Source organism: Ceratotherium simum, chromosome 16 (assembly GCF_057802395.1).
Source record: "Ceratotherium simum simum isolate JZ-2026a chromosome 16, ASM5780239v1, whole genome shotgun sequence".
NCBI lineage: Eukaryota > Metazoa > Chordata > Mammalia > Perissodactyla > Rhinocerotidae > Ceratotherium > Ceratotherium simum.
Window position 1 is genome coordinate 47,061,357 of NC_141915.1, and position 12,085 is coordinate 47,073,441.

At 43.0% G+C, this 12,085-nt stretch overlaps 1 protein-coding gene across 2 annotated transcripts in view; it reads right to left on the reverse strand.

The window, feature by feature from the left end:
• Positions 1 to 12,085, reverse strand: part of ERN1 (endoplasmic reticulum to nucleus signaling 1) — an 83,313-nt gene that overhangs the window by 33,729 nt on the left and 37,499 nt on the right. For both annotated transcript variants that reach the window (XM_087441422.1, XM_087441421.1), the window contains exons 3-5: positions 6,010 to 6,043; positions 4,899 to 4,971; positions 1,195 to 1,267 (exon numbers count right to left, since the gene is read on the reverse strand). In XM_087441422.1, the coding sequence (XP_087297548.1) occupies positions 1,195 to 1,267; positions 4,899 to 4,971; positions 6,010 to 6,043 (180 nt within the window). The remainder of the gene's footprint in view (positions 1 to 1,194; positions 1,268 to 4,898; positions 4,972 to 6,009; positions 6,044 to 12,085) is intronic.

Below are 12,085 nucleotides of genomic sequence, written 5' to 3' on the forward strand. Positions count from 1 at the left end.
TTTTTGCCCCCAAAGCCCCAGTAGATAGTTGTATGTCACAGCTGCACACCCTTCTAGTTGCTGTATGTGAGACTCGGCCTTAGGATGGACAGAGAAGTGGTGCCTCGATGCGCACCCGGGATCCGAACCCGGGCCGCCAGCATCGCAGCGCGTGCACTTAACCACCAAGCCACAGGGCCGGCCCGCAGCTAGCACTTTAACGGATGGATTGGGTAACTGCCACAATTTTAAACATGCTTAATGAACTGACTTAAGAGGGCACCACACAAAGATGACGGGAACACAATATCCTAAATGCACCATAAGTGATGAATCGCTGGCAAAAGCTGAAGACCAGACAGAAAACACAGCTGGTCAGAAGATGGTCTCATGGGCCTGGGGCATGGCCCGGAGGAGAGAGCCTGTGCTGATCACTTCCTCTGAATCCCTGGGCTGGGGGCCTCCTCCTTCTGAAGGTGTGGAAGGAAGCAGGAGCCCCAGAGTCCTTAGCAAAAACTTAAAATTCAGCCTGCACTTGACACCCAGAAATACACAGAAACCTCCCGAGGCATGAATAGGCAATAAGCACTTTCAGTTCCTCAGAAAGAAAGCTGCTGTATAAATACAGGATATTATTACGATGATTGCAAGATAAAAACAGCTCTCCTTTGTGTTACAAATGCATTTTTATTGACATTTTGGCAGCAATGTGGTAAAAGAAAAGCAAGTGATTTGATGCTTTGAAAGATGTGACCCCCCATAGGTATGAAGGCAGCTTATATAGGCAAGCTGTTAAGTGCTGTTTTTATCCAATATTCTGATAGCAGGAAATACTAAGAAAGCTCTATAATTAATAGGCAGAGCCTAGCTTCCCTTCCTTGGCTCAGACTATTGAATTCACTTTAAATTTCATCCAATTGCTTCTGGGTATGTTGCAATCTTTAAATGGCAGGGGTAGGTCAACACAGCAGCTAAAAGCTTGTTAAATGAGTAACCATATTAATGGTGTCAAGTCTGCTCCCAAGGGGGGGAACCCTTTCTTAATTGGTCAGCTGATCCTGGCGTGAACAAGCACAACCAAGGCAAGAAAGACCTTTCCCAGAAGGGTTGGTGGGGGAGGGACTGCACACACCTCTCAGACATGCCACTTTCCCAGATTCTGGGGCTCATTTCCAAAGAGATCAAAGTATCAGTGTTGAAAACAGGAACTCTTACCCATGTAGAGAATTCCATCTGAACTTCGGCATGGGGATGCCTGTACCAACTCTGGGATGGTAAAGGGAAGTTTCTTCAAAAAACAAAAAATGTCAAAGAAAAAAAATAAGTTAACCAAGTCTTATGCAATTTTTACAATTTTACTGCACAGTCTGTTTCTGTTACTAAATTCACCTAAAAAGAAAGAAGCACTGTTGATGGTAGATGGGAGTTTTCCTAACTGGAAACCAAGGGGAAGAGGTGTCCCAGGATTCCATACCCACTTTGGACAAGCCCTTAGCTCCCAGGTCCCTGTAAACACTACTAACTCCTTTACTTGAGAAGCCTCTCAAAATTTCTAGTCCAGAAAGCTTCTGGGGACGATACAAACCTTTTCTGAAAAGACTTACAAATATGGAGAGTTATACAATCTTTGAAATTCTAAGAGAAGCAGAAAGAATTCTCCTATCTTGGAAAATTGACCTAGAGCCGGCTAGACTGAGGAGAACAACAATGCTTTTCAGAGTGGGAGCAAGCCATGAGACTAACTCTGAAGAAAAGCAACCTCAGTACCCAGCTGAAGCTCCAAGGGAAACGAGAAGTCATCACTATGTGGGCAACACAGGAGTTTGAAGTGGAAAGAAAACTTTTGATGTTTTCTTTAGTAAATAATTCTCTACTGAAAAACAGAAGAAAATCGAGCCTTTTGGTATTAGGAGGAAGTTATGGTAGGTGCCAGGAAAAGAAACTCAAAGGAATACACATGTTTCAACTGCATTTCATCATAAAACCGATTCTTCTGAGTCTACAGCTGACATCTGACCAGTTCTTTTGGTTACTGTTTGTTTCAGTATACTTTATTTTTGGAACATTCTGTGTTCTTGAAACTGTTCTATAGATACCTCCTTCTACTATATTGTTAGCTTTTTCTCCAAGAAAGAAAAGATTTCTCTCTAGCTTTAGTAAACAGAACTTTAAATAATCAACAATTTGGATTTTCCCATTATCTCAACATTTAAACTAAGCCTTAGAAAAGGAAAAATGCCAAAGAGAGGCTGTAAGGACTAGGTTTCTGCCAGATGTTTCTGAGAATCAGAAAGTCGTTGCAAGGCTTCCAGTCTGGAGTCTGTGGTGTCCTGTGGTATAAAGAATATATAATATTCTTTATATATTCTGCTGAGCACTGCTACAGGCCTCCCGATTCAGGGCCCAAGCTGGAACACGTTCCTGGACTATTAAACCCCAACAGAGGAAGACACGCACGGGAGGTTGGTCAGAGCATCCCTTGGAAGTTAAAGCTCTTCAAGTCCCAAGTCCAACACTTGAGGCTTTGGTCTTGGGCACTTTCCTTCACCTCTCCAGGTGCAGTTTCCACATGTCTAACATGGGGACAACACCTATATCCCAGGGGGTTGCTGAGAGGTTCAAATGAGACAACTTATACAAATCTCTCAACATAGTTTTTGGCAAACAAAGTGCTTATGAAATAGAGGCTCAGGGCCGGCCCAGTAGTGCAGTGGTTAAGTTCGTGCACTCTGCTTCCGTGGCCTGGGGGGTCACAGGTTCAAATCCCAGCACAGACCTACGCACCGCTCATCAAGCCATGCTGCGGCGGTGTCCCATATACAAAATAGAGGAAGATGGGCACAGATGTTAGCTCAGGGCTAATCTTCCTCACACACACACAAGAAAGAAAGAAACAGAGGCTCTATTGTGAAGAGATGTTGAAGGTGAAACACACACACGTCTACACAAGGTTTGCCCTTCTCCTCCCATCTGTTTCAGTCACAGGTATTCATAAAATAATTTAAAAATACCCAAATTAAAGCTCACAAGCCACTATGGTCTAGACTAGTGATTCTCAACCTTGGCTGCACATTAGAATCACTTGTAGGCTTTTAAAACTTTCTACTGAAGCAGAACATACACGGAAAGCACACATAAGCGTACAGCCCAGTTAAATTTTGCAAAGTGAATACAACCATGTAACCAGCATCCAGATGAAGAAACAACGTTTCCAGCACTCTGAAAGCCCCCTTCTTGCCCTCTCTTCCAATCATAACTCCCTCAGGTAATCATTATCCTAACTTCAAAACAGCATAGACTCGTTTTTCCTGTCTTTGAGCTTAATATAAATGAATCATCCAGAGCACAGCCTTTTTTGTTTGTCATCTTTTGTCTAATCTTATGTTGGTAAGATTTCATCCATGTTGTTGTTGTCCATAGTCATAGACTGTTTGTTCTCATTGGTGTAGACTATTAAATTTTATAACTATTCTGTAATTGATTTATCCTGTCTACTATTGATGCTATTTGGGTAGTTTTCACTTTTGGTTACTTACAATAGTGCCACAGTATATTTGGGTTGGTGAACATATACATGCATTTCTATTGGGTATGTAACCTGGGAGAGGATTACTGGGTCATAAGGCTCTAACAGATACTGCCAACAATTTCCTAAACTGGATGTACCAATGTGCACTTTCACCAGCAGTGTCCAAGAGTTCTGGTTGCTCCACTCCCCCTCAACACCTCTCTTCTTTTTCCATTTTTCTCATTTTAGCCATTCTAGTGAGTGGGCAGTAGTATGACATTGTGAATTTTATTTGCATTTTCCTAATGACTAATGAAGCTGAGTACCTTTTCATGTTTATTGACCACTTGGATATCCTCTTTTGCTATTTTTCTATTGGGTTGTCTATCTTTTTTTAATTATCCATAAGAGTTCTTTATATATTCAGAATATGAATCCTTTGTTGGATATGTGTATTACAAATAAACTGTGGCCTGCCTTTCTTAACAGCGTCTCTCTTTTTTTTTTTTTAATAAAGATTTTATTTATTTATTTATTTTCCCCCCAAAGCCCCAGTAGATAGTTGTATGTCATAGCTGCACATCCCTCTAGTTGCTGTATGTGGGACGCGGCCTCAGCGTGGCCGGAGAAGCGGTGCGTCGGTGCGCGCCCGGGATCTGAACCCGGGCCGCCAGCAGCAGAGCACATGCACTTAACCGCTAAGCCACGGGGCTGGCCCTTAACGGCGTCTCTTAATGAAGAAAAAGTCTTAATTTTAATACAATCCAAGAGGCAGGAGTCAAGGTTTTCTTCCATATGGATATCCCCAATTGACTCAGACCATTTATTGAAAAGACCATCCCTCCCCATTGCAGTGCAGTGTCACCTTTGTCATAATCAGGTGACCATATATGTGGGCCTGTTTCTAAAGTCTCTTATCTGGGGAGCTTTTTAAAAATCCTGATGACCTAGATCATTAAATGGAGACTTTTGGAATTGGGACCTAGACTCAAAGTTCTCCAGGTTATTACAATGTGCAGCTAAGGTTGAGAACCACCGGTCTAGCTTCTCAAACGGAGATGGGAATGGAATATCACATGCCCCTTCCACAAGGGGATGTCTGCTGGGGGGTGGGCAGTGTCTCAAACTAACTTGAGAATCACTAGTTAGAGCGAATTCTGTTACTAAAGGCAGTATTATATCCTTCCAGTGTGTTGGCTGGACCATGAGAATCTCCTGGTCTGGATCAATGTTTCTGAACTCTGGCTGCCATTTAAAGGCTCATCTGGGAAGCTGTGAAAAGATATTGATGCCCAGGTCCCACTCCAGACCACCTGAATCAGAATCCCCAGAATTTTTTTTTTTTAAGCAACAATTTGAGGATCACTGGTCTAGAACCTCCCAAGTACACAAAGACACTAAATACACTCACCGTCAGGCCTTCGTTATTCTTGCCTCCCAGTGTATAAAGGCTGCCATCATTGGGATCTGGAAGGAAGGCAGGCCTAGAGAGTAAGCAATAAGTATCAATGATAAATTATAGCCCAGGGCACAGAACAAAATATCAAAGCCATGCAAAGCCATGAATGGGGGCAGGGGAAGTGGGATGTGTGTATGTGTGTATATCAGACAATTCCACCCACTGCTCTTTCACTTTAGCCATAAATAAAATATCCCTGTGGTGGTGTATACTATACTTGAGTGGAAAAAAGCAACCTGTAAAGGAAAAACAGTACAAAACCATAGAAGAGTAAATCATCATTTGGTCAAAGCACTCTGGATAAAAGTAAAATACATGAAAAGAATCCAGCAAGACTACTTTTCAGCTTCCAAGTCAATTGTGTATAGAACTTCAGCAATTAATATTTAATAGCATGGCATAGTACATAAACAGGTAGAAAAAATCTACCTTCAGTGTTCAACAAATATTTATTTTTAAACTGGAGGCCATAAAAGCAGACTCTGAAAGCTTGACATCAGAAAGAACTTGCCAAGGAGATGGGTCAAGGTCTCTCAGTCAGTAGCTTCCCATGAAGCAGATGCAAGGTGGTCTTTGGTGAAGTTAACCTGCTAAAGACTGAACTAGGACTAGTCGCTCAGAAACCCCTTGCCGAATCTTTTCTCTGCTTAGGATGCACCATCACCTGAGGCTCTTACCGGTGCCATCCATCTTTACTCTAACACACACACTCTAGTAGCAGGTCACGTTCCTGTTTCCTCTCCATGGTGTAACAGTGAGGAGGGAGAGATCTAAACCCTTAGGTCCTCCTGAGGACTTTGGAAGTTTAAGTTCAAAACTTAAGTTTCCTCTCAAATAAGCCTTTTTAATACCATTGCCTCCCTCCTCCAAGGAACTGACCATCCTCTCCCCAACACAGGCTTCTATCATAGCACCTGTAAGACTTTAGATGTCTCAATCATTCTCATTATACCTTAAATTTACACACATATGTACTCCCAGCAACTCCCAGCTTCATAAATATTTGTTGAATAATTAAGGAAATGAATTGAAGGGAAGTACTGAAACAAATCAGAAAACTTACTCTTCAACATGTGTTGGAACCTGCAGAACCGGATCTGTGCAAAAGAACAACAACAAAGGCATCATCAGACAGACCTCAAAATATCAAGATTCCTAGAGGGCTCCCAGGACCAATTCACAAGTTGTACCGATAACTTAAATTTACCTACTCGAGATAACATATGGAAAGGCACTGTAGAAAACACACACACAAAGACACAAATGTAAGCTCTTAAGATTGTCACTGAGATTGGATAGAGGACTGAGAGCAGAATAGAACTGCTATCAAGAAATTTGCATATAACTCAGGGGATGGACACAGAAGGAAGAACCAGTCACAACCCACAGTGGACAGTGGGTCACAGTGTCACTATCTGACATATCAAGGACTTTTAAAACCAAAATCATCACCTTGTCAGATACCTGGGGTGGTACTAGATATTCCCATTAGGAAAAGCAAAATTGTGGCTTAAAAATCAATTTTGCTGTTGATGAGAATGTGACTGGATGCTAAATGGATACACCCCGTTGGGGCAGCAATATGGCAATCTTAGAGCTTTCAAGTGTTCATTCTCCTTGATTCCCTTTGATCCATTAATTCCATTTCTATAAAATCTAGTTTTAAAATAACACAAAATATAGAAAATGTTTTCTGTACAAAGTTGCTCATGGTAGCATTACAAATGACCTCACTATTCAATAATATGGTTAAATTATAGAATGTCCACTTGGCAGAAAATTAAGGCTTCTAAAAGGGCTCATAAAAATTTAAAACATTGGGCCGGCCCTGTGGCTTAGCAGTTAAGTGCGCACGCTCCACTGCTGGCGGCCCGGGTTCGGATCCCGGGCGCGCACTGATGCACGGCTTCTCCGGCCATGCTGAGGCTGTGTCCCACATACAGCAACTAGAAGGAATGTGCAGCTGTGACATTCAACTATCTAGTGGGGCTTTGGGGGAAAAAAACAAATAAAATAAAATAAAAATTTAAAACGTACAAATCTTTATACTATTATGTTCAGGAGAAAAGATAACATTGTACACAGAGTATTAATGCAGCTGAGGAGAAAATCTTCAATGCACATAGAAAAAACTAGATGGAAAGGCAAAAAAAATGCTAATTGTAAGTTATCTTTGTTGGAAATATAAGTGACTCCCCCACTTTTTCTATATTTCTCAAAATTTCTACAAGAGCAGGCATTACTTCTTAAATTGGAAAGAAGTCTTTTCTCAAAGTCAACTTTATGGGGCCAGCCAGGTGGCTTAGTGGTTAAGTTCGCATGCTCCACCTCAGCAGCCTGGGATTCACAGGTTCAGATTTCGGGCAAGGACCAATGCACGGCTTATCAAGCCACGCTGTGGCAGGTGTCCCACATATAAAATAGAAGAAGATAGGCACGGATGTTAGCTCAGGGCCAATCTTCCTCAGCAAAAAGAGGAGGACTGGCAACACGTTAGCCCAGGGCTAATCCTCCTCTCTCTCACACACACACACACACACAAAGTCAATTTTATGTTTGCTGTTGTCAAAAATGGCAGAACTTCTCCCACCCTAGATTCTCCCAGGCATAAATCAAGAGGACGCTCCTGATCCCTTGGGGTAGATGCTGGTGGGGTGAGAGGACGCTGACATAGTAGTGTGGGAACAGAGTAAAATCCACAGGCATGAGACTGCACAGAAATGAGGTATTTCCAGCAATTAAAACCCCACGGGCTACACAGCCATGCTGTCCTCAACTTCAAAGCTGGGGGCAAGGACAACAAGCATCATGATACGATTTTGTGTACAGAGTTCTAGGCTCCACGGGCTCTGCTTATGGTGACAGACAGCTGTCTAATTCTCCTAGTCACTTGGGAGTCTCAGATGAAGGAAACTCTTTCAAGTCTTATCATATGTTGACTTTGCTTTACAAGCCTGGCTCCTATGTGAAGGCATACGGTGTTCACAACAACAGAAGTACACACACCACATGTGGTCTGTGGGCAGCACACAAACAATTCATTAAACCAAAAACATTTTAGGAAACAGGAGGAACTTTCAGTCAATAGCATATGTTTATCATTCCCATTAATCACCTCTCGGTTCACTCTCACAAACAGACTGATGCAAGAGACAGGAAATAAGGGCACACAGCACTAGCTCTACTGAAATAGTCGAGGTGCAATTACCACCCAGTTACTTCAGCGCAGTCCTGAAGCCATGCAGGCTGGGAATGCCATATTCCACAGAAAACACAGCAGTCAAGAAGGCATCTTTTTTGTCCGTGTTAGCCACTTAAAGGTATCACAGGTAAACACAGATTAAGAGGACACTGCCAAATTCTAGCAATTCATCAGAAACAAGACATGGAGCCCACCAGGACTGCGAGTCCTGTTCATCAGCTTATCTTTGCTGTACAGCATTTGCTCACTCTCAGGGACTCATCTTCAGGTGCAGATTTTCCTGGTTTTCTAGAGCTTATCCACTGGTCACCTGACACAGAGGCCTCAGGTCTCCAGATGTGTCCTGCACCAGAAAGGTTCCAGTTAGGACACAGGCCATCGGCAGGAGCCAGGGAAGGACCGGTGGGACAATCACGCCGTGTTTTAGAACCATGCTTTTTTCTAGGCTAGGAAGAGATGAGCTCCAGCAGGAGGACTCTGTGGTCAGTGTCTTAGCATCCCACCCACTCGGTAAGATAAGGTCCCGGGAATAAACATCTGCAGAGCTGCAGGCTGGGTAACAGCACAACTGTTAAGACAGCTCTGACAGAGATGCAAACTGCTGCTCAGCTTCTGAGGTGTAGCAATGACCTACCCTGTAGATTTTTTTTTCCCTTAAAGAACCATTTGAATCCGAGATTTGCCTTAAAATATTACAGGAATAAACCATATGGAGGGGACAGATAAAACAAAAAATGGCAGCCTGCTGATAACTTTTAAAAGATGGAAGTAGCGACAATGGGGGGTCATTTTACTATTCTCTCTAAATATGCTTGAAATTTTCCATAATTTAAAAGGTTAAAGATATTTAGAAAGCCAGCAAAAGAAAAGCAAAAAGCATCATCTGAGAATGTACAATGAAAGCCCAATATGAAAAACTGGTTGTTTTTGATTTAATAATGAGAAATGGTATCAGGCAAGATTCTTGCTTTAAAGAAAAAAAAAATCCAGCCATGTGAAAAGAAACCTGGCCTAGCTCTAAGGCTATAAACAAACACTGCTAGTATAAAATAAGCCGCCCTATCTATATGGAGACTGATAAGGATAAAAGCCATCTCACAAAGCTGTTTTATTTTCAGAAGGAAAAAAAAGGGTTACTTCACAAGTGTAAAAATGGGTGTTATTCAAGGTAAAGGTAAAGATACCAGAAGAGGAAAAAAATAGCTGAAATCAGTGTTTCGTCTCCAGGATTAACACGGGAAGAAATAAACCTGCTCACTGCTCCCCGGGGAGCAGCCCCTGGCCTCGACTCCCCTAGTGGGTCCAGCTCAGGCCTGACCCGGCACAATCTTTACACTTGGAGAAACCTGGGTGAGCTCACCTGACACTTGTTGCTACTGTTTTGTGCTAATCTAATCCTCCTTTTAACATCAGACAGAAATGACTCAAAACAGATGTTCACATCCTTCCTTTATCCAAGTTCATAAGGGTAAAAATTTAAACACTTTTATCTTCAAAAGACATGAATTTTTGTCTTTCCACGAATACCTTTTTCACCTTTATTATCGATCCCATCCTCTCTCAAACCTCATACACTCTGTCCTGTATTGGGCCCCAATCGGACACTTGACTTTGCTCCCTTCTCGAGGTATGGGCCTCAGTGTCTCAGTCCACCAGCACCAACAGCTTTACCCTTTCTGCTACTTCAGGACCACTCCGGTGATCCACATGCCTGCTGCCCCAGCCACCCCGCCAGAGGCAGTCCCCTTCACTGCCACTTCCCATTCTGTGGTTCGTCCCCTCTCTGGAATCTCTCACCTCTTGGCTTCTGTGGGCCTGCATTGCCTGATTTTTCATCCGTCTCTCTCTCAGCTCCCTCCCTCCCCACTCGCTACTCCTGGAGGAACACTTCCAGGTTCTCCCCTCGGTCCTCTCAGAGAACATATCCATCCCTACAGCTTCCACCATAACCACAATGGGGAGATTCTAGGTCCCCATCTCTTGAGCTCTTCTTTCTGGACCAACCAGACATTTCCACTATTTGCTTCCAGCACCTCAACCACCACTTGCTCAAAGTCACATTCTCCATCTTTTACCCCAGACTGGCTTCTACTCTTGACCATTCTATTTTGTTAACAGTACCACTATGCTCCTAGAAGACAGGCACGCCTCAAACTACACTGTTGACACTCATTTCTCCCCAACACACCCCAGTGGTTGCCAAGCTCTATGGTCTACTTCTATCATGATCATCACTCAGTTTCCTACTTCCCAGTATTCCTTCAACATCATTAGAACCCCTTGTCTTTCAAGCGCTCCCTTTTCTCCTAGCCTACGCGGCCTTTGGAATCAGAAAAACCTAAGCTTAAATCCTAGCTCTGCCAATTACCAGCTAAGTGACTTTAGCAAAGTTACTTAATCTCTCTGGGCCTCAATTTCCTCATCAGTAAAGAAAAAAAAATAGAGATAACAACACCAACATCAAGGTGCATCTCTCTGTGGATTAAATAAGGATTAAATGTTTGTCAACCTTTAAGTCTGTGCCTTGACACAGAGAAGAGTGATTCTTTTAAAGACATAGATCAGATTATACTTCTCTGTCACTCAAAATCTTTTGGTGGTTCCCGTCTCATTCAGAAAAAGACCAATGTTCCCACAAGTGGTCTACAAATCCCATACAATCCCACCCTCTAATACTCCCCCACTATTTCCTCCTTGCTGTATTCCAGCTTTGCTGGAATTCAAGGATATTACTCCAATCCTACCAAGCCTGCCTCTGCCTCAGGGCCTTTGCATTTGCTCTTCCCTCTGCCTAAGTCTTTGATCAAATATCACCATCTCACAGAGGCCTTCCATGACCACTTTCAACCCCCCAGGATTCCCACCTCCTCTTCCCTGCTTGATTTTTCTCCATGACACCACCTCCAAAGTACTGTGTATTTTGCTTATTTTTTGAATGTCTGACTCTAGCCACTGGAAGCTTCATGAGGGCTGGGATTTATCTTTTGTTGTCTGCTAGATTCCCAACATCTAAAACAGGCCCTGGCACATAGGAAGTGCTCAATATATTTGTTGATTGGAGCAATCAATAAATGTTTCCTTCCTACTTCTGTTCCTGTTTAGCCTGGATATCCATTGTTGCTCATGTCTAATAATCCAGCAGCTACATTCTATCAACCCTCAACCCAGAATCTACCTAGCAAGCCCCTTTCCTCCATCCAGACTTCTGAGCACTGCTGAAGAAAACACTACCATCACTTGTGGAGATACCATTACACATCTATGCAGCTGGGCCCCAAGTCATAGGAGACACGTTTATCTGGTTGGCCTCTGTTCCCTGTTCCTCACAGCTGGTATTTCAAACCTTCACTCCTTGCCTCAGGGCCCGCTTCTCTTTGCACATGACTTTGCCTCCTGTGGCACAGGGGAAGTAGAGGGGGGTAGAGGGAGCTCTCTGAAACTTTCTACCTTTACCCTCCAAGTCTGCCCAACTCTACTCTTCCCTTCACATATCTATAAAAAGACAATGCTTTCACCTTCATATTCAGAGATATTTCACACTCATCTATCCAGAGCCCCCAGGTGGTACCCTGTCTCCACAGATCTTCATGTCTTTCTTCTGGCTGGCTAACTCCTTCCCCTCTGCCTCCCCCACACCAAAACCCTGGGCTCCCCCTCTCTCTTTTGCACATGCTCTCCTTTCTCTCCTAATGCATCCACTTTAAGTGTACAGTTGGATGAATCTTGAAAAACATACACATCCATGTAACCACCCTCACAATCAACATATAGAACATTTCCATCACCCTCATACCCTTGTGGATTCAATATCCCAAACTCCCACCCCATATAACCACTGAGAGATTCACTGTGTTTGTTCTAAAATTTCACAAATGGAATTCATACAGTAGGTTCTCTTTTGTGTCTGGCTTCTTTCTCTCTGCATCATGTTTTTGAA